The 23,602-nt window shown below is 43.2% G+C and overlaps 1 protein-coding gene across 1 annotated transcript in view; it reads left to right on the top strand.

Annotated features, from left to right (window-relative positions):
- si:dkeyp-117b11.1 (SH2 domain-containing protein 6) overlaps positions 1-23,602 on the top strand; it is a 95,367-nt gene that overhangs the window by 41,550 nt on the left and 30,215 nt on the right. The window contains exons 8-16 of the mRNA XM_060881067.1: positions 2,227-2,316; positions 2,388-2,416; positions 2,577-2,622; positions 4,491-4,578; positions 4,723-4,753; positions 5,234-5,267; positions 11,609-11,717; positions 12,017-12,048; positions 12,155-12,180. Of these exons, the coding sequence (XP_060737050.1) occupies positions 2,227-2,316; positions 2,388-2,416; positions 2,577-2,622; positions 4,491-4,578; positions 4,723-4,753; positions 5,234-5,267; positions 11,609-11,717; positions 12,017-12,048; positions 12,155-12,180 (485 nt within the window). The remainder of the gene's footprint in view (positions 1-2,226; positions 2,317-2,387; positions 2,417-2,576; positions 2,623-4,490; positions 4,579-4,722; positions 4,754-5,233; positions 5,268-11,608; positions 11,718-12,016; positions 12,049-12,154; positions 12,181-23,602) is intronic.

The raw sequence follows: 23,602 nt of genomic DNA, 5'->3' as shown, positions 1-23,602 counted from the left end.
AAGCAGACTCGTCACCGTCCTGGATGAGGACGATCAGTGTGGTGTCGTCTGCAAACCTCAGGAGCTTGACAGAGGGGTCATTAGAGGTGCAGTCATTCGTGTACAGGGAGAAGAGCAGTGGGGAGAGAACACAGCCCTGGGGGGCGCCAGTGCTGATGGTGCGGGTGCTGGATTTGAGTTTTCCCAGTCGCACTAGTTGCTGCCTGTCTGTGAGAAAGCTGGTGATCCACTGACAGACATAGGAGGGCACGGAGAGCTGGGTTAATTTGGGCTGAAGGAGTGATGGGATGATGGTGTTGAAAGCAGAGCTGAAGTCTACAAACAGGTTACTCACATAAGTCCCTGGTCTGTCAAGATGCTGCAGGACATATTGACTGCATCATTCACAGACCTGTTTGCTCTGTAGGCAAACTGCAGAGGGTCCAATAAGGGTCCAGTAATGTCTTTCAGATAAGCCAGAACCAGTCTTTCAAATGATTTCATGACCACAGATGTTAGAGCCACAGATCTGTAGTCATTAAGTCCGGTAATATTGGGTTTCTATGGGACGGGAATGATGGTGGAGCTTTTGAAGCATGAGGGTACTTCACACAGCTCCAGTGACCTGTTCAATATCCGTGTGAAGATGGGGGCCAGCTGATCAGCACAGGCTTTCAGACAGGCTGGTGAAACGATGTCTGGGCCTGGAGCCTTTCTTCTCTTGATCTTTCTGAAGACCTGACACACATCATCTTCACTGAACTGAATTGAAGGTGTGGCTGATTCGGGGGTTACAGAAGGTGAGAATTGGGCTTTTTCAAACCTGCAGTAGAACTCATTCAGGTCGTCTGCCAGTTGTTGATTCCCCACAGTGCTGGGGGATGGTGTCGTGTAGTTGGTGATGGCTTTCAGACCTTTCCACACTGAAGCTGAGTCATTAGAGGAAAACTGAATCCGTAATTTTTCGGAATAATTCCTTTTTGCCACTCTGATCTCCTTTTCCAATGTGTATTTGGCCTGTTTGTACAAGACTCTGTCCCCATTCCTGTGAGCATCCACTTTGGCCTGACGGAGCTGGCTGTTTTGCAGTGAACCATGGCTTGTCATTGTTGTAGGTTAAATGAGTCCTGGTGGGAATGCACAAATCCTCACAAAAACTGGTGTATGATGTTACAGTCTCAGTGAGCTCATCCAGGTCGGAGGCAGCAGCTTCAAAAACAGTCCAGTCCGTGAGAGCGAAACAGGCTTGTAAATCCTGCTCCGCTTCCTTAGTCCATCTTTTTACAGTCCTTAATACAGGTTTAGCTGTTTTTAGTTTCTGCCTGTAGGTCGGTGTCAGATGAACTAAGCAGTGATCAGAGAGTCCCAGAGCTGCCCGTGGGACAGAGTGATATGCATCCTTTATTACAGTGTAACAGTGATCCAGTGTGTTACTGTCTCTGGTGGGACATGTAACATGCTGTCTGTATTTAGGCAACTCACGTGAGAAAATCGCTTTATTAAAGTCCCCAAGAATTATTACTACAGAGTCTGGGTGTTGTTGCTCACTCTCTGTGATCATATCAGCGAGTGTCTGTAGTGCCGAGCTCACGTGCACTTGCGGTGGAATGTAAACACTGACCAGAATGAACGAGCAAAACTCCCGCGGCGAATAGAACGGTTTGCATCACTATGAGGTCTACCCATTAATCTATCAAGGATTTTACCTTTCCTCGTCTTACATATCATTAGACAGACTTACTGGAGCATCGTAATGGAAAGTCTATGCTACTGATAGGGATGTGCAGGAATTAAGGCACATTTGATAACAAACTTTTGTTATGTCAAATTGCTCTCCGCATCTTCGGCATATTAAGACTGACAGCATCAAATGGATTGTATGCAGTATAAAATAGATAAAATGAAAATATTATATGTATTTTTTTTTCACAATGTCAAAGCTGCTTATGAAATCAGATACTTCAACCTTTACATGTGTATAAATAAAGACCAATTTACATTAATTCATTTTCAAGCATACATTAGATGTTTATACAACAAAAGTTGAAAATGTTAAAACGTTTCTGCCAATATTTATAAAAATATTAACAATATGATAATATTAAATAAAATGTAAATCTGAAAGGCTTTATTTAGTACCCAGTAGAAGCGGGTAAGAATGGATGACTTCAAGAATGGAAAAAAATTTATTGACAATAGCACTGATCTATTTGTGTTGTTTATTTCTGTCTTTCTTATTTATTGAAGGTCCTGAAGTCTTTCATAAAGATCAGGCTACTAAGAGGTTGGCCCCTAGGAAGAGCCCTCCAGCTGTACCTGCTCCTAACTTAGAAGAAGGTCTTTCTTACACGTTAATGATTATGCTTGCATAAAAATATTTGATTACTAATCAAAATGTAACCTTTTAGATGTTTACCTGGATCCAAATGAAGGACAGGTAAAATATTTTATAATTATTTAAATAATTTAAACAGTGGAATAAAATTGCCATGTGTCAATTCAGTTTATAGTATATTTCTTCTGAGAACACAATAAGAGATTTACTGAATTTAATAGACAATGTAATGTTTTATATAAATACTGTTGATGTCTTTCAGAGCGTGAGAGAGCCTACACATGACATATATGTCGAACCTACAACAGGTAATTTTTAAAAATTTATATACTGTAATGCAGCTCATGTTTACTGTCATGACTTTCACAGGTAGCTTGACAGCCAGACCCAAACACAGGATACGTTTTTACACTGTAGGGCACTCTGTTGAGGTGGATATGGAAACAGCACAGGGACAGAGGAGTTAGGTGCACATTACAAACATGTTTATTTGCTAACACAGTGCAGTGAAAGAGGAACTTGCATGCTGGTTCAGGCTTTGGTGAGGACCCCAGGGGAAGGGTCCCAGTGAAGGAGTCCCAGTGGAGGTTCAGGCAGAGTGGTGGAATTTGGAACTTGGCGCAGGATCCTAAGAACTTACACGTTTATTCAAATAAGATGCAAACTAACAAAATAAACACAAACACACATGACAAGAATGTGACACAAACAATGATGAACCAAGACAGACACATATGGAGAGGTATAAATAAGGCAATACATAAGGTATAGTGAGCAACTTCTATGGCCTGACAGAGATGTGTCCCAGAAGTTCCCGATATTTACTTTATTACTGACCAAATTAAGAAAATATAAAAACCTATAATGAACTTTTAATATCTGTTGATTTTTTTTTATTTATTTTATTAACCACTCAGTCTTTTTGGGGAAGGTATTTCAGAGAGACTATTTTGGCTTGGCAATATTTTCCTACTATTTCTTGCAAAGAACATTCTAGATCCATCAAAGTGCAAGGGGATTTCCTGTACACAGCCTGTTTCCCCAAAGACTTTTATCTGAATTGATGAAAATTTATACGCTTTAGGTCATTGTTGTGCTAAGGGATGAAATTCCTTTTCATTGTCAGCTTACTAACAGACAACTTAAGGTTTTCCACAAAAAAACTGGTATTTGTAGCTATTTATGATGACAAGTCCAACTGAAGAAAAACAGTCCTAATGATTATGGAACCATTGTGCTGCACTGTGAGTATAGTGGGGGTTCCATTTGAAATGTACTCAACACAAATGTACTCACACATGAGACAACAACACATTTTGCTATGGTTTGGGGTGACTTAGGTGAGGTTTTTCTGTGAGAATGAGCTTTCCCACCATGTTGGCCTGATATTTGAAGTATATAGATTGTTGTCACATGCAGAGAGTTATTTGTATTTATTACACAATGCTATATACCCTCCATGATATGGTATGGTATGGTATGGTATGGACTGGTATAGGGAGGCAGAGGGAAAATTTACAGCTCCTTTATTAAAGGTCACAAGTGAAGGCAGCATTACAGAGTGGAGAGAATCTGAAGGTGCAGTAGTGCCATGGAAAGGTGACGAGTGAGCAGTCAACCCAGGAATGCCGCTTGGCTGGCAGGTGGAGAGGGATCTGGCTGCAGTCAGTCAGGAGAATCTGGTGGAACAGAGGGACGGAAGAAAAGAAACACCATTAGTCCACCATTCAATGTTCTGTCTCTTACCTCTTCTAAGGCTCATCCAGGCTTCTTTAGCTCGCCTACTCGCAAAGGATAAGTTCGAAGCCGCTCCTGATTGGCTCCTCCAGTTTTGCTTTTCTCTGTCCTGCCTTGCAGCCACACTCAGTATGGTACTAAAATGTTGTGGTTTCTGCTGCACCATGGAGAAGTGCAGCGGAGTTGGCACCGGCGTCACATTATCAAATCAGCAACATTTGTGTTAATGTGAATTCACAGCAATAGGTTCTGGCAACTGAAGAGCAACAACTTTTTTTTTTTATAGGAAATGTTTTATAATATACTTTATGACCTATATTAATAAAATAATTTTTTTTACAAGATTGTTAGTAGTTTCTCAAACTGTGTAATGTATATTTAATACAGATTGCTCTCTGAACTTATATCAACAGATATTGTTTACTTGATTACTTTACAGATTGTTGTTTAGCACCCCCCTCTGTACCCTATGGTGGTGGTCGTATGTTTCCACCCAAAACAGCAGCAAGAGATCTTCCCCTATATGTGTAAGTGTTTGTACATTTCTGTGTTCCTAAGTACATTGATACTATAAATCCTGTAAGGGCCAAATGCACTTATGCATACTTTGATTTTTTTTAATGGTTCCATATTATGCTGTTTTTTAAACAATTTTTTTCTATTCATTTTAGAATGAAACCACCTGTTCCTAGAGCCAAATCTGTAAGTATATTATACCCACAAATAAGCAATGGCATGGACATGAGTGGTGTAATTCAGGGCCATTATCTTTGTTTAGCACTCAAAATACTTGTAATTGAACCCAGCAGAGTTATGCTGGCCTGAGCACAACATTTAGTGTGAGCTACAGTATATAGAGCATCAATTCAATATATGAAAACATATTATTTTCTATAGAAATATGGCAGAAATATTGTTTTATTTTGTTTCTTAGTCATTAGGTTTGGCAACTGGAGCAAACCACTGAATTAATATGGTGCCACTCATTTAGAATGATACTAATGATCTTGATGGAAGTTATAATAATCATTTTGCATGTCTGCCTCACCTAAATATCATGATTGTATTTGTATGTATGTGTATTTGGTTACATTCCAAATGTTTATCTATAGACAGCCAGCCACATGCCTTTGCAGTTGCACACATCTGCATATTAAAAGTCTTTCCTGTGGTTTTCCTTAGAACTCTCTCGTCACCAGTGACTCAGTGAATGCAGGTCAGTCATCCTCTTTCTAAAGCCATTATTGATTGCATACTTAATTTTTAATTATTAAATAGACCTTATAATTTTCATTTTAATACAATAAGATATAAAAAACAGTCATGTCAGGGGAGTATATATGAGATCCGAAATGCTGTATGCAGGAGAGCGTTAAAAGAGTCTTTAATTAGAGTAGGAACAAATACAAAGTTCAAAACCACAAATAATCCAAACACTCGACCACCGTGGTAAGCAGAGTAGGCAGAGAAAAAAGCAATGCACAGTCCAATAATCCAAATTCTAGAGAACAGGACTAGTGCAGGGCAGGCAGAATATCAACAATTTAACACAGTCCATTAATCCAAATACCAGTTAAAGGGGTAAAACAGAGCAGAACAGGGAGAACTCAGCAACTTAATAACAGACAGGGTCAAGCCAGGCAGGCAGGAAGCAAAGTAAATGTCTGATGACTGTCAGGAGTGCAAAGCACGAATGTGAAACTCTGAGATGGCCGCCGACCTGGAAGCTAGTGTGGCTAACCAGAAAGTAAGGGGGAGTGCACTGACAGTGCAACCACTAGGTTCATTGGAGTAAACTGAATAGTTTATTTGTGCACTGCCCAATATCTTATATATTTTATTTATAATAAAATTGTCAGTTATATAATACATCTACAATGCTAACATACATCCATTTCTAATGGATGAAGCCTTGGCCTGGAGGTGAGGTCATCAGATGGTCCTCAACCTTCACTGGGTGTTTCAACCCTTAACCACAACACCCTCCAGTTGGTGGGTCAGCAGTGACTGGCCAGGTCACTGCCCCTCTCCTCCAAGTTTCCAGCTTGTGTCCTCTCTCTTATGCCAGAGCCAACAGGAGGTTCTCTCTGCCGCTTCCCCCAGCTTACGAACAGCTGCTTTCCTCAAATGACCTCTCAGTCCAACCTTTGTAAATAGATTCCACATAGATTGAGCTGGGAATCCCCGACATCCCCCGACATTTTCCTCTCTACAGCTTCCTCACAGCCCTCCTCCCACGGCACCATCAACTCCACCATGATGATCTTTCTTCCCTCCGGAGACCACATGATGATATCGGGCCTTAGAGTTGTAGCCAGTATTGCCTCGGGGAAGTGGAGTTTCCTCCCTAGGTCAACCTCCATTTCCCATCCCTTGGCTGACTGCAGAAAGTTCTGCTTGGCTTGGCTGTGGACGACAGGTATTTGGCCTTCTTTCACAAAGGCAATGGTGCTCAGCAGTGGTCTTACTTTGGCTGGTTGTTTCTTCCTCCTTTCTTGCTGCAGAATGTCTGTGAGCACTGCCAACACCTTGTAATGGCGCCACCTGTATCTCCCCTGTGTCAATGCGGTCTTGCACCCTGACAGAATGTGCGCCATTGTTCCTCTCCCACCACATAACCTGCACAGTGGGTCCTCTCTCCTCCCCCACATGTGCAAATTGACTGGGGTTGGTAAGGTGTCGTACACTGCTCGGAGTAGAAAGGATATACAGAAGGGCTCCAGCCGCCACAGTTCACTCAATGTGATTGTCTTCTTGGGGAGGTTCCACCTTGTCCAGGCACCTTGAGTTGCAAGATTGATGGATTTTGCACTTCTCATTTCTTTCTCAAGGTTTCAAACTTCATCCTGGATCATGGTTCTCTGCTCCTTAGGGGTGGACTTTGACATCTTCTGGATATGTGATGTTCCTAGACTCTGCCTTCCAGTACAAGAGTTTCCGATGATGTCTGAAGTCATAAGTGAACATTCTGCCTGGTTAATTGCTGTGCTGGCCGCCCACTTGTGGCCTGATCTTGTTCTGATTTCTGCTTCCCTGGTAAGTTGGTCTTGAGAGTCCCTATATGTCAGGGACAGTCTGCATTTGGTGACTTTAAACTCCTCCACCACTGATGAAAGGGGAAGCTGGAGCTGGCCCGACCTCATGTAAAGCCCAAAGGATGTAAAGCTCGGGGGTATTCCCAACCATCTTCTAAGGTGCTTGTTGTACTTCCTCTCCATTTCTTCAACTGTTGGTAGGAGCACTTCATATACAGTGAGGAGCCACATGAGTCTTGGGAGCAGGCTGTGCTGGTAAATCCAGCACTTGTATTTCCCAGGCAGGCCAGACTTGTCAATCTTTTTCAGCCACTCTTCAACTTGTTTTCCGATGCTGGAGATGCTGTTCTTGTCTGACAGGGAATGATCATACCACTTTCCCAGGCATCTAATTGGGTTGCCCTGGATGTTTGGGATCACTTCCCCTTGAACAAGTAGCTTGAACTTTCAAGTTGTTTTGCCCTTTTGAATCACCAAGCTCCTTGATTTCTTGGGCTTGAAGACCATCTTTGCCCAAGTGGCCATGCTATCGAATTCTGCCAGGACCCATCTTGCCTGCACGTGATTAGGCTTTATCACGGTAAGATCATCCATGAATGCCCTGATCGCTGGCTATTGACATCCCGTTGCGGTCTTTCGTCCCCTTGACCTTGTACTTGCTACAGAGGTGATCAGGTTCATTCCCATGATGAACAAGATGGGAGAGTTTGTGCATCCTGTCACTATCCCCTTCTCCACTGGCTGCCACTTTGTTGTAAACCTGGTGGACTGGAATCGCAACTTGATATCTCTCAGGTAACTGATGATCATACCCTGGATGTTATGTGGGATCTGGTAGTAGTCCAAAGCATATAGACTAGAGATGAGCCGGATACTCGGCTGAAACGAGTATCCGGTACGGATAAAGCACTTCTGCCAAGTACGAGTATTATACGAGTAATACGAGTCAATATCTGTGCTCGGATTGAATGAAAATCATCATTGGGTAGCTGATTGTGTCAGCGTTCTGTGATAGGCTAGTCACAGCGCCCCTCCCCTACACACATACAGATGTATTGTGTTGCTGTGTCTCGCTCTGCTCACTCACAGTCACACACAGAACAGCTCTCTGTCTCTCCCTCAGTCACTCGGGTTCGCGGGTCTTTTCCGTTAACGTTTAGGGTTTCTTCAGCTTTTTACTTCGGGTTGTAACGTTAATAATACCTACTTACTAACCAGTAGAGTTCTGGTAAACGTGGGTTTGTTCAGACGTGGTGCTTGCTTGGTAGAATGCGACTCGCATTGCGTCTCTGCCTGTCGGAGATTTTTTTCTTTTTTAAACCTTCAGCTGTCTCTAACCAGTAACCAGACACTAAGTGTCTGATACGTTTTTGCTGTATTTCATAAAAACATAAAGGTAGCAAGCTAGTGTTATAAATATTACAAAATTAATTATTACCGGTTAATGCCCCGCCCATTTGAAGACAAGCCCCGGGTTAGGCCCCACCCACACCTCTCTCCATGATGGACACTCTGTAGTGGGGGATGTGGTAGGTGGGATGATGTTAAGAAGACAGCTTTTCTTCCAGGGCCTCGTCTCTTATAGGGTCACTGAATCCTTCCTCAACCGACTGCTCCAACAACTCTTTGGTACTTGTTAGAGTCCCGGACCTCACCTCCCCCAGAAGTGATTTGGTGAAGCGGTACGGGTCCTTCATAAACTGGGCTCGTGCAGCTTCCTCCGCCTCTGTTTGAATCTCTCTGCTCCTCTTGTTCTGATGAGCTGCTCATGGAGGCTGGCTGTCAGCTCTTTTATTCCTTCCTTTTCTCCTTTGCTTGCCAGTTTGAACTGCTTCCTCAGGGTTTTGATCTCCTTCCTAAGTTGTTTGATCTTTCTCTCTTCGGTCTCTTCTCTCCTGCTTTTCTGGTCTTGCTTTATTCTCTCTCTTTGGCACTGCCCCAAACTGTTCCTTTGCCACATTGTAGGTGATGGCTGTCAGTAGACCCACCTTCCTTTCCACCGATCCTGTTTGAACCGCTCCAAGTACTTTGTCCAGATCTTCATCTAACCTTGACCACCCCTGTCACTCATTTTGGGCCACTTAATTCTTTCCATTGTTGCCTGGGGTGGGCTTTCTGGATTGGCATTGGAAGCTCTCCTTGTGTGGTCTTTGGGGGTTGCCAGCACTGAGAGATCCCTAGGACTATGGTGTGCTTCCTGCCTAGGGTTCTCCTCCCTCTCACCAGACGGTTCGTCTGAGCAGTGTGCATGCATCCATTCGTGCATACATGCATTCCTTACCAAGAGTTTGCTTGATGTACAGCACAAGGCACCACTCCACCTCCACCACCTGGGACAACACTGCTCCCAGCCCCCGTCCGACATGTTGGTCTGTAAAATAAAAGAGAGAAAGAGAAGATAGGAGAATACAAAAGCAGCCCACCTCAAATCAGGTAGGAAAAAAGGTAGGAAAAATTTGGCTGGAGATATTGACCATCGATTACTTGAGAGAGAGAAAAACACAGAGAGAGAGATCAATATGCTTCTCAATACACCAGCAGATGGCCCTCAGAAAGCTGGATGCCCTCCTTGAATGATGCTGGCCACTGGCACCAGACCCAAAGTGCTGTGGGCAGGCATGCGACAATCTGCTCCAGCACCACACAGTTGAATATGTTCTTCTGTTGTTGTGTCACCTAGCCAGCAACCCGGAAGGCATTCTGAAGTGGCTCTGTATAGGCCAGTAAATTCTGAGAATTCCAGCCTTTTGTAAGAGCAAGCAATATGTGGCATGCTGGGCCTCAATGAAAAGGAGTGGGAGTAGGCACGCCACACACTCCAATTTGGGCCACCCCTATGCATTGGCTGCCCACTCAAACAGCTGTAGGGGGTTGGGGCTACAGCAGCCAGTGTCCCCCCTCACTGAAATAAACCTGCAGAACTGATCTTCTGCCTGCATCTGAAGTATTGCCTGGTCTGTGCACAGCTATAGGTGTTGCAACTGGTGGAGGCTGGTGTGGGATTTATCGATTTTTGTCAGCAGCAAAGATTTCATGATGCTGTTAGCTTCTTACAGTCCAGAGTTTCAGCAACAGTGTAAGTGTCCCTGCGAGGGGTTTATACATAAATGATGAAGCAGAAGGCAGACAAGATCTCATTACGCATTATTAATGGTGTTTGCAAAGCAACATTCTTACTATCCTGCATACTCTTCCGGACAAAACTTCGGCGCGTAACTTGTCCCGCAGCTTTTGTCCTAGACCCATGAATGCGGTGTCAAATCGACCGGCTCATTGAGGAGAGGTGTGCTTTGACTTTTCTAGTGATCCGAGTACCGGTACTTCCGGTACTGGGTCTCAAAGTGGCCTTTTTACCCATAGACTCCCATTATAAAATTTGGAGGTTTATAACTCGGCAAGCTTTTGAACTATCTACACCAAACTTGGCCAGCTCCTTTAGGGAGATACTCTGAACGAACTTTTAAATTGGTGTACCGACTGGCCGTCCGGTTGTGCCACAGCCCCGCCCCCAAAATATGCAAAATCAAAAGACTTTTTACAAAATGGACATGTGACATATCAAAACACTCAGAACAATGAGGGGAACTTCCTCACGTGTAATTTGATGAAGTTACGTGACATCATGTGACGTCACGTGAAAATCAAAATTTAGCACAACATGGACATGTGACATATTAAAACACTCAGCATGATGAGGGGAACTTGCCACATGCAAGCACCATTCACATTTTCTTCAGGAAATGTACGTTCTAGTTTTATTTATTACTCATTTTTTTATTGCACAATGCACACATTCATACACATGGCTCTGTGTGTTCAGCTCTTTCTCTTACTGCACTCTTCCCTCAAATCCCCTCTAGTGTTCACTGTTGGAAGAGCAAACAAATCATTAAAATATTATTCATCACAGGTGTGTGAAGCTTGTTTTCCCGGACTCTGCCTTCCGTTCACAAACCAGCACCATGTTTTTAAGTGTGTAGTATGTTTGTTTGTTTTTTTTTATTTTCTACCTCTGGTACATCTAAATACTTTTAATCTTGGGTCTGGCCAAAGTACAGTGGAGAAGGTAAATAGAATACTTTGTGGAATTTATTTATATCTACTCAACACCTATATATTCATACCTGAGGCAGATTATGAACGAGCCAACCCACACCCATATACCTACATGCCACTAATGATACAATTGAGTGATAAGGGCAGATTCATTAAAAACAAGGGACCCACCTAAATTAATTAGGATGAAGATAAAAAGACTAGTAAGCCTAATTTCTGTCAGTTCAGAGAGATTGATGCAGTTTCAGATACAGACAAGAAAAAAAGACAAGCAAACAGTTTCAAATCATGGGACAAAGGAAAGTGAAAAACCAGATAGAGCATGTATGGTAAACAAGGCATAGCATGCCAGGTGAACACAAAGCAAGGCCAACCTACCTTAGGATCATTTTAGCTAGCCAAGGTTATGATGCACCTTTATCTATGAGTCATCAGAATATGCTTTCTCTTCATATCTTATAAATAGCATCACTGCCAGATGCGAGGAGCAACACTATTACTGCCCATGTACCGTCATCTTTCCAAAGCATCAGACCAAATCTTGCAATTGAGACCATAAAAGATTGCAAGACCAGGTAGAATGCACACACACACACACACACACACAGACACACACACACCTAGTGAATAAAGTTGCAGATAGAAGTTCATGACACTTTTTTTTTTAGAAATGTTAAATATCCATGAGACTTTAATTACAACATAGAATTTACTACCAACAGAGCAGATATTCTCCAGGTATTATTATTTGCCCATAACTAAGGAAGGGACAACACAACTGGATGTGTTTTTTTTTTTTTATAGTTAACAACTTATCTCTGAAATATACACATATATATACACCCAATGACTCAAAACATTCCATATTTTTTAGCTCACCCATTTCTCCTGCAGTAGACAATACTGGTGAGATTATATTTCCTCTTCTGTGCTCTATTTTCATCTGCTATAATATATTTGTTTTTTTAACCTGACTTACTCACTTTTTACCCCTACTCTCTCTCACTCCCAGCAACAGTGATACACCCTGGAGAACAGGTAAAAATGCTCTATCTATCAAAGCAAACACTTCAATGCATTTTCACTACTATCAATAATATAATCTGAAGTATTTAGGACCTGACAATCACTACTAGCCAAGTCATCACATCTGAACCACGACCATATCTGGGTAACCCATTAAAAAGTCTTTGGACAGAACATGAATCATTCAACGGCTAAAATGTTCTTTACTGTAGATGAAAATGGTTCAAAATTCTTGCTTTTCATTAAGTTTTCCATCACAAACATCTAATGATATTGAATATAATCACTTCCTTTTATATGTGAGCTAACCTGCCTTTAACCCTACTGTTATGTTCATTTTCCAGGAACAGCAATGATGTTACTGGTCAATTTGACCCAGGGCATGTATAATTATCCAAAAGTGTCAAAAACCATAAAATCTTTTTGTTTTTTAATTATTATGCAAACAGACAATTACAATATTTACAGAAGAGAAATTAGACGCAAAATACAAATACAAAGACCAACAAAACATACATAACAGCCAGTACGATTTGGGTATGTGTGTGTGCGTAACTGGGTGTGGTAGTGGAAATATATGAATAAAGGAGCATGTAGGGACGTACAACAGTGTTATGATGCAGGACAAAGGCGAGTGAGGATCCAAATGCAGATTTTTGAGTTTTAATCATTCAAAACACAAATGCAGCTGAACAGACAGGCAGACAGAACAAGGCAACAAACAGGGCTAACAGGAAACGGGAACAGGCACACCAACATCCAACATGCAATAACGACCAACACCAGGGAAGTGAACAAACAGAGTATAAATAACAGACAGGAACCAATCACAGCACAGAAACAATCAGAGACAAAGACAACACAGGAGAGAAGGAGTACAATTAATGTCCATGGAAACCAAAGAGTGGGTGGAGCAAACAATTAACAACCGGGAAAGACAGCAGACAGAAACAGGACAGAAACACAGACAGACTCATTACAAACAGACATAACCAGACTTAAAAAAATAAAAATAATAGACAATATATAAAAATAAAAAAAATAAAAAATAGACAACAAAAAATAAAAAATAGACAATAGCAATAGTAATAGCAATAATAATACTTATACTACTACTACTATTAATAATAATAATAATAATAATAATAATAATAATAATAATAATAACAACATCAATAATAATTAAAGCTGCAAGCAGCATTTCCCGGGTTCAAGCGTTTAAGGCCTTTGGATTGACATGACAATATATGTCATGTCATGCTACATATGTCATGCTACAGAGGGTGCCACAACATATGTCATGTGAAGTACTCACCCGTCCAGTTTTCCCTAAAATAAACAAAGTCATATCCATTAGAGATGAGCCGGATACTTGGCTGAAACGAGTATCCGGTACGGATAAATCACTTCTCCCGAGTACGAGTATTATACGAGTAATACGAGTCAATATCTGTGCTCGGATTTTATGAAAATCATCATTGGCTAGCTGATTGTGTCAGCGTTCTGTGATAGGCTAGTCACAGCGCCCCTCCCCTACAGTGATAGGCTAGTCACAGCGCCCCTCCCCTACAGTGATAGGCTAGTCACAGCGCCCCTCCCCTACACACATACAGATGTATTGTGTTGCTGTGTCTCGCTCTGCTCACTCACAGTCACACACAGAACAGGTCTCTGTCTCTCCCTCAGTCACTCGGGTTCGTGGGGCTTTTCCGTTAACGTTTAGGGTTTCTTCAGCTTTTTACTTCGGGTTGTAACGTTAATAATATGTACTTACTAACCAGTAGAGTTCTGGTAAACGTGGGTTCGTTCAGACGTGGTGCTTGCTTGGTAGAATGCGTCTCGCATTGCGTCTCTGCCTGTCGGAGATTTTTTTCTTTTTTAAACCTTCAACTGTCTCTAACCAGTAACCAGACACTGTGTGTCTGACACGTTTTTGCTGTATTTCATAAAAACATAAAGGTAGTAAGCTAGTGTTATAAATATTACAAATTAATTATTACCGGTTAAAGCCCCGCCCATTTCAAGACAGGCCCCACCCACTCCGAGTCAGAACCAGAATCAGAATCTTTGCCTTACAAGTCAGCACAAAATTGGGTTTTTGGACTGTTGGTGGCGCTAGAGGGCTTTTTTTTTTTTTAAAAAAATGGCTGTTTTTAGTGATTTTTCCGTTATAGCGCCACGAAGTGGCCAATTGCCACGGTTTTTGAACTGTGACCTCAGTTTGACTTCTTTCACATGTGTCCCAAGTTTGGTGTTGATAGCTCATTTAGTTCTTGAGTTATTGACATTTTAGTAAAACTGGCTCCCCACAGTCCAAACGTTTTGGGGCCCCTTAAGGACCCTGAATCAAAATTTCAACTTTTTTTCGACTCCAGAGACTCCAGAGAATATTACTGCACTGGATTGGTCTTGATCAGGGGAAAAACCTAGGACTAGTTAGCAAAAGTAGGCTTCGGATAAAATGCGCGATAGCAAAAAAATTTAATGGCGGAAATGAAATTGGAGATATACGTTTTTTAAGTCATGAGCCAAGGATTCCAATGATATAAAGCACTTGAGATTTGGACATAGGGGTTTTAGGGGTTTAGGGGTTATGGGGACAAACACGTTTTTTGTCCGATTCCGCTGAGATTTTGGCCCTGAGTAACTGTGTCCAGTACAACCATCTGACCAAGTTTGAGCTCTCTAGGCCTTACAGTTTGGGCTGCACGACCGTTTCTAGGGCGGAATAATAATAATAATAATAATAAATAATAATAATAATAAAAATCCTAACAAAAACAATAGGTTTCCAGCGCTTCGCGCTTGAACCCTAATAAAAATCCTAACAAAAACAATAGGTTTCCAGCGCTTCGCGCTTGAACCCTAATTAAAGCTGCAAGCAGCATTTCCCGGGTTCAAGCGTTTAAGGCCTTTAGGGAGTTTAAGGCCTTAAAGGATTTTCACATACACAAAGTGACCCGCAAGTTACAGAGGGTGGCACCTGCTCCTAACCTAGTGTCTCTAATACAGAAAAGCTTACCAATGTGTTGCACAATATATGTCATGTGAAATACTCACCTGTCCAGTTTTCCCTAAAATAAACAAAGTCATATCCATAAAGCGAAGAAACACAAGCATCCAGATGCAGAACGAGTGACCCACAAGTCACATACACAAAGTGACCGGCAAGTTATAGCGCCACCAAGTGGCCAATCGCCACCGTTTTTGACCTCTGACACATGTGAAAGAGGTCAAACTGAGGTCACAGTTCAAAAACCGCGGCGATTCTCAGAATCAGAATCTTAAGAATTCGATTCTTCACAAAATTGGGTTTTTGGACTGTTGGTGGCGCTAGAGGGTTTTTTTTAAAAAGGGCTGTTTTTAGTGATTTTTCCATTATAGTGCCACCAAGTGGCCAATCGCGGTTTTTGAACTGTGACCTCAGTTTGACCTCTTTCACATGTCTCCCAAGTTTGGTGTTGATAGCTCATTTAGTTCTTGAGTTATTGACATTTTAGTAAAACTGGCTCCTTACAGTCCAAACGTTTTGGGGCCCTTTAAGGACCCTGAATCAAAATTTCGACGTTTTTTCGAAAATTATTGTCAGTGAGACTCCAGAGAATATTACTGCACTGGATTGGTCTTGATCAGGCGGAAAACCTAGGACTAGTTAGCAAAAGTAGGTTTCGGATAAAATGCGCTATAGCGAAAAAATTTAATGGCGGAAATGAAATGAGAGATATACGTTTTTTAAGTCATGAGCCAAGGATTCCAATGATATAAAGCACTCGAGATTTGGACATAGGGGTTTTAGGGGTTTAGGGGTTATGGGGACAAACGCGTTTTGTCAAACGCAAATTGTCCGATTCCGCTGAAACCTTGGCCCTGAGTAACTGTGACCAGTACTACGATCTGACCAAGTTTGAGCTCTCTAGGCCTTACGGTTTGGGCTGCACGATCGTTTCTAGGGCGGAATAATAATAATAATAATTAAAGCTGCAAGCAGCATTTCCCGGGTTCAAGCGTTTAAGGCCTTTAGGGAGTTTAAGGTTTTAAAGGATTTTCGCATACACAAAGTGACAAATAAACAGTCATATCGGTGGGTCTACAATCCTCATGCGAAGCAAAACGAAGTATGAAAACATACTTGGCAATAAAGACCATTCTGATTCTGATTCTGAGACTTTGCCTTACAAGTCAGCACAAAATTGGGTTTTTGGAGCTATGGGCACAAAAGCGTTGAGGGGCGCTGAAGCGCCCCCTATTGGCCGATTTTGCTGAGTCCTTGGGCCTGAGTAAGTGTGACCAGGACTACCATCTGACCAAGTTTGAGCTCTCTAGGCCTTATGGTTTGGGCTGCACGACCGTTTCTAGGGCGGAATAATAATAATAATAATAATAATAATAATAAAAATCCTAACAAAAACAATAGGTTTCCAGCGCTTCGCGCTTGAACCCTAATAATAAATATAGCTGCAAGCAGCGATACCGGGGTCAAGCCGATCAGATGCGCTCAGAACATGTCGCTGATGAACCATACCAAGTTTCGTAGCTATATGGCATTGTATTGGTAAAATACTGAACTTGACGTGAAAATTCAAAATGTGTGTGTGTAAGTGTGTGTAGGTGTGTGTGTGTAAGTGAGAGTGTGTGTGTGTGTAAGTGTGTGAGTGTGTGTAAGTGTGAGTGTGTGTGTAAGTGTGAGTGTGTGTAAGTGTGAGTGTGTGTGTAAGTGTGAGTGTGTGTGCAAGTGTTTGTGTAAGTGTGTGTGTGTGTGTGTGTGTGAGTGTCTGTGAGTGTGTGAGTCAGTGAAGGTGTTTGTGAGTATGTGAATGAGTGTGCGAGTGTGAGCACGTGTGCGAGTGTGAGTGTGTGTAAGTGTGTGTGTGCGAGTGTGAGTGAGTGTGTAACTGTGAGTGTGTCTGTGTGAGTGTGAGTGTGTATGTGTGTGTGTCTGTTTGTCTGTGTGTGTGTGTGTGTGTGTGTGTGTCTGTGTGTGTGTGTGTAAATGTGTGTGTATGTGAGTATGTGTGTGAGTATGTGAGTGTGCGAGTGAGTATGTGAGTGTGCGAGTGTGGAAACTTGGTATGTTTCATCAGCGACATGTTCTGAGCGCATCTGATCGGCTTGACCCTGTGTGTGTGTGTGTGTGTGTGTGAGTGTGTGTGTGTGCGTGTGTGAGTGTGTGTGTGAGTATGTGTCTCTGTGCGTCTGTGTGTGTGTGAGTGTGTGTGTGTGTGAGTGTGTGTGTCTGTGTGTGTGTGTGTGAGTGTGTGTGTGAGAGTGTGTGTGTGTGTGTGAGAGAGTGTGTTTGTGTGTAAATGTGTGTATGTGAGTGTGTGTGAGTATGTGAGTGTGCGAGTGTGTGTGTAAGTGTGTGTGTTCCTCGTCTGTGTGAGTGTGTGTGTCTGTGTGAGTGTGAGTGTCTGTGTGTGCGTGTGTGTGAGTGTAAATGTGTGTGTGAGTGTCTGTGTGTGTCTGTGTGTGTGTGTGAGTGCGTGTGTGTGTGTGTCTGTGTGAGTGTGTGTGTGAGTGTGTGTGTGAGTGTCTGTGTGTGTCTGTGTGTGTGTGTGTGTGAGAGTGTGTGTGTGTGAGTGTGCGAGTGTGAGTAAGTGTGTGTGTGTGTAAATGTGTGTGTAAGTGTGTGTGTTCCTCATAAAGACCTTTCTGATTCTGGTTCTGATTCTGATTTTGCAAGAATTTTGCCTAAACATACTTGGCAATAAAGACCTTTGTGATTCTGATTCTGATTCTGATGTTGCAAGAATTTTGCCTCTAGGCCTTACGATTCAGCACAAAATTGGGTTTTTGGACTGTTGGTGGTGCTAGACAGTTTGAGCTAGACACACCAAAGTTGCTACAGTAACTTGTAAGACTGGCCTCTACATGTGTGCCAAATTTCATAACTTTCCTACGTACGGTTCTATGGGCTGCCATTGACTTCAATGTCGGAAGACAGAAGAATAATAATAATTAAAGCTGCAAGCAGCATTTTCCGGGGTTCAAGCGTTTAAGGCCTTCAGGGAGTTTAAGGTCTTAAAGGATTTTCAAAACTTTAAAGCCTTTCAAGACTTTAGGGCCTTTTATGACTTTAGGGCCTTTCAGGATTTTAAAGACATGTGGAAACAGATTTGATGTTTCCTAGACTTTATGCATTTAGATCAATTATGAAAAAGACCATTTATAGCTAATGCAATCCATTGGAAATATATGGTTTATATATCTTTTCAACAATTATAGTGCACATCACATTATTCACTTGTATTACACTGCTCATTTACATTACACAGCTAACTTGCATCACACAGCTCACTTTCATTACACAGGTTACTTATATAACACTGCTCAGTTTCATCACAGTGCACACTTTCATCGTATAGCTCACTGGCATCGCACAGCTTACTTGCATCACACAGCTCACTTGCCTCATACAGCACACTTGCATCACACTGCTCACTTGCGTCACACTGCTCACTTGCATCACACTGCTCACTTGCGTCACACTGCTCACTTGCATCACACTACTCACTTATGTCACAATGCTCAATTAACACACATTACTCACTCCATTATTTGTAACCTATATGCAGTTACATCAGTAATGGTAAAGCCCATTTACAGCCAACGCAGTCCATTGAAAATACATGGTGTGCAGCTTTTTGCCAATTACAGCGGCACCTATCGTCCGATCAAGATAAAACTTGGCAGGATTGTTAAAATATGTCATATGTCACATGAGCTCAATGAGGGTCGTATAAATTAGACTTTTCGTTTATGAGTTATAGACTTTGAATTATTTTTTGCCACGCCCATTTCATAAATAATCCTTTAATGGCAAGCCAAAGGATAAAGTTCCACTTTTTTTTGATAATTATTGACAATAAGACTCCAGAGAGTATTACTGCACTGGATTGGTCTCGATCAGGCGAAAAACCTAGGACTAGTTCGCAAAAGTAGGTTTTTCACCTGATCAAGAATAATTAATGAACAATTTGATTGACAGCATTGGTCCAAGAGGCAAAGTTGTTCAGCATGTGGAGACCTATCAAATGATATCAATATTGTGTGTATTTATTAAGCACTACGTGATTACAGTGGCGTAAAAACTCTTTAGCGCCAACTAGTGGCCGATTTCTTTCAAATTTCTTACAGACCTCTACGACCACGTGTCAAACATGCTCACCGAGTTTCATTCCGATAGGCCTCCATTAACCTTGTCTAATTGGTGCTCAAATTTCATTGGCCGATAGCGGCCATGTTTTTTGAGACACGCCAATGTCCTTACATACACTCAAGGCACCTTGGACAAAGACACTGGACACCACGTTTGAAGTCAATCAGACCAACACTTGCATAGTTAGAGCTGTTTTTAGTGATTTTTCTGTCATAGCGCCACCAAGTGGCCAATCGCCGCGGTTTTTGACCTGTGACCTCAGTGTGACCTCTTTCACATGTGTCCCAAGTTTGGTGTTGATAGCTCATTTAGTTCTTGAGTTATTGCCATTTTAGTAAAACTGGCTCCTCACAGTCCAAACGTTTTGGGGCCCCTTAAGAACCCTGAATCAAAATTTCAACTTTTTTTCAATAATTATTGACATTGAGACTCCAGAGAATATTAATGCACTGGATTGGTCTCGATCAGGCGAAAAACCTAGGACTAGTTCGTAAAAGCAGGTTTTTTACCTGATCAAGAATAATTAATGAACAATTTGATTGACAGCATTGGTCCAAAAGGCAAAGTTGTTCAGTATGTGGAGACCTATCAAATCTTATAAAGCACTTGAGATTTGGCCATACGGTTTAGGAGTTATGGGCACAAACGCGTTGAGGGGTGCTGAAGCGCCCCCTATTGGCCGATTTCGCTGAGTCCTTGGGCCTGAGTAACTGTGACCAGTACTACCATCTGACCAAGTTTGAGCTCTCTAGGCCTTACGGTTTGGGCTGCACGATCGTTTGTAGGGCTGAATAATAATAATAATAATAATAATAATAATAATAATAATAATAATAATAAAAATCCTACCGAAAACAATAGGTTTCCAGCGCTTTGCGCTTGAAACCCCTAATAATAAAAATCCTACCGAATACAATAGCTTAAAAAAAAAAAAAAAAAAAAAAAATCCAAGATGGCGGCGCGGCAGTAGCACGCAGCGGCCTCTCCGGATTCAATACGGTGCTATTTACATTTTCTAAGTTTTTATTTACGGTTTTTAGCCCGACCATTGCTTCTACATGGATGCCAGGCACAGCGGTGTTCATGTATACCACCATCAGGACCTAATAAAGTACAGAAATCGTGTAACAACCAACCTGCACGATGATGTACTGTATAGGCTACGTGACCTCGGCTTGCTGCGGAGACCAGGCCTCCAGTCCCCGGTGCCGCCTGATACCAGAGACCAGGAGAGGGGACGCCGAAAGCGGTGCGCGAGGAAGCGGAAGCGCGGTAAGCGGGCGGGGGTCCGTGCTAGGCTAAAAACAAACCCTAGCCGGCCGGCTCTCCCGTCCATTCTACTAGCCAACGTTTGCTCCCTGGACAATAAACTGGACTACATCCGACTCGAACGCTCTACACGGAGAGAGATTAGAAACTGCTGCGTGTTTGTTTTCACGGAGACGTGGCTCAGCGACAGAGTTCCGGACGCCGCCATTCAACTGGACGGGCTAACTTCATTTAGAGCCGACAGAAATGCAGCTCTGTGCGGTAAGACTTGCGGTGGTGGTGTGTGTGTTTATATCAACACGGATTGGTGCAAGAACTCTGTGCTTGTTTCTAGTTACTGCTCATCGTCAGTGGAGTTTGTGACTGTTAGATGCAGACCATTTTATTTACCACGGGAATTCACTACTGTTTACATTGTCGGAGTTTACATTCCTCCTAGCGCTAATGCTAAAGAGGCGCTAAGTGAGCTATACGGAGCTATTAGCGACCTACAGAATGTTCACCCCGACGGACTTTTTATCATCGCCGGAGATTTCAACCATGCAAATCTCAAGTCAGTGCTCCCTAAATTCCATCAACATGTGGACTTTGCTACGAGAGGTGAAAACACGCTGGATCTTGTTTACACAAACATTCCCGGCGCATACCGTGCGGAGCCCCGCCCCCACCTCGGCTACTCAGACCACATCACTGTTATGCTAATTCCAGCATACAGACCACTCGTCAGACGCTCAAAACCGGTTATGAAGCAAGTGAAAACCTGGCCAGCAGGTGCCACCTCTGCTCTTCAGGACTGCTTTGAGTGCACTGACTGGAATATCTTCAGGGAGGCTGCAACCAACGGTGACTCTGTCAACTTGGAGGAGTACAGTGACATCAGTGACCAGTTACATCGGCAAGTGCATTGATGACGTGACCATCTCCAAGACCATTACTACACGCTCCAACCAGAAGCCGTGGATGACTGCTAATGTGCGTGCTCTGCTGAGGACTAGAGACCTAGCCTTCAGAACAGGGGACAGGGCGGCCCTAAGAACAGCAAGGGCCAAACTGTCCCGAGCCATCAGAGAGGCAAAGTGCGCACACGCCCAGACTATCCACAGCCACTTCCAGGACAGCGGAGACACCCGGCGCATGTGGCAGGGCATACAGGCGATCACAAACTACAAGACAGCTTCACCTGCTTGTGATAGCGATGCCTCCCTCCCAGATGCGTTGAACGATTTCTACGCTCGGTTCGAGGTACAGAACAACGTAACGCAGAGGAAGTCCATCCCTCCCCCCGACGACCAGGTACTCTGTCTATCCACGGCCGACGTGAGGAGATCTCTATGCAGAGTTAACCCACGGAAGGCTGCTGGACCAGACAACATTCCTGGCAGGGTGCTCAGAGAATGTGCAGAACAGCTAGCGGATGTCTTTACGGACATCTTCAACATTTCCCTGAGCAGCGCCGTTGTTCCTACGTGCCTCAAAACTACCACCATCGTTCCTGTCCCAAAGAAGTCTACAGTGTCCTGCCTCAATGACTATCGTCCCGTTGCACTCACACCCATAGTTATGAAGTGCTTCGAGAAGCTCGTCATGAGGCACATCAAGACGCAGCTACCACCCTCACTGGACCCCCTACAGTTCGCGTATCGTCCAAACCGCTCCACAGACGATGCCATTGCCACAGCTCTCCACTTAGCCCTCACCCACCTGGACAATAAAGACACTTATGTACGAATGCTGTTCATAGACTTTAGTTCAGCATTCAATACAATCATCCCTCAGCACCTGATTGGGAAGCTGAGCCTGCTGGGACTAAACACCTCCCTCTGCAACTGGATCCTGGACTTCCTGACTGGGAGACCTCAGTCAGTCCGGATCGGGAACAGCATCTCCAGCACCACCACACTGAACACTGGAGCTCCTCAAGGCTGCGTGCTCAGTCCGCTGCTGTTCACTCTGCTGACTCACGACTGTGCAGCAACGCACAGATCGAATCATATTATCAAGTTCGCCGATGACACGACCGTGGTGGGTCTCATCAACAAGAACGACGAGTCAGCATACAGGGAGGAGGTGCAACAACTAACTGCCTGGTGTAGAGCCAACAACCTTTCTCTGAATGTGGATAAAACTAAAGAGATGGTTGTGGACTTCAGGAGAGCACGGAGTGACTACTCTCCGCTGAACATCGACGGATCATCTGTGGAGATCGTCAAGAGCACCAAATTTCTTGGTGTTCATCTAGCGGAGAACCTCACCTGGTCACTCCACACCAGCGCCATCACCAGGAAAGCCCAGCAGCGTCTCTACTTCCTACGAAGGCTGAGGAAGGCACATCTCCCTCCCCCCATCCTGACCATGTTCTACAGAGGGACCATTGAGAGCATCCTGAGCAGCTGCATCACTGTCTGGTTCGGGAACTGCACCATCTCAGAACGCAAGACCCTGCAGCGGATTGTGAGGACAGCGGAGAAGATCATTGGGGTCTCTCTTCCCTCTATCACAGACACTTACACCACACGCTGCATCCGCAAAGCCAACAGCATTGTGGATGACCCCACACACCCCTCACACACACTCTTCACCCTCCTGCCATCTGGAAAAAGGTACCGAAGCATTCGGGCCCTCACGACCAGACTGTGTAACAGTTTCTTCCCACAAGCCATCAGACTTCTCAACAACTGAAATGTACTGTACTGAGCACAACATACACACACATCATCTGTATGGACTGCATAGACCCTCACAAAACACACACACTGACACAACATACTGTTTACATGCTGCTTACAATCCAGCAAACTGTTTACATGCTGTTTTGCACACCTTGTCTGCTGTTTTTTGCACAAACTGTCCCAACATTTCAGCCGTTTTTGCACATACTGTACAATATCTCAGCCATTTCGCACATACTATATTAACACATACAGTATTAACACTGGTCGGTCGGCGCTGTTTCTGTGACTGTTTACTATTTATTGTCTTTTGTGTACTGCATTTTTTGTACTTTTTGTA

Source organism: Tachysurus vachellii, chromosome 11 (genome assembly GCF_030014155.1).
Source record: "Tachysurus vachellii isolate PV-2020 chromosome 11, HZAU_Pvac_v1, whole genome shotgun sequence".
Taxonomy (NCBI): domain Eukaryota; kingdom Metazoa; phylum Chordata; class Actinopteri; order Siluriformes; family Bagridae; genus Tachysurus; species Tachysurus vachellii.
This window is presented reverse-complemented; position numbering and strand designations above follow the sequence as displayed.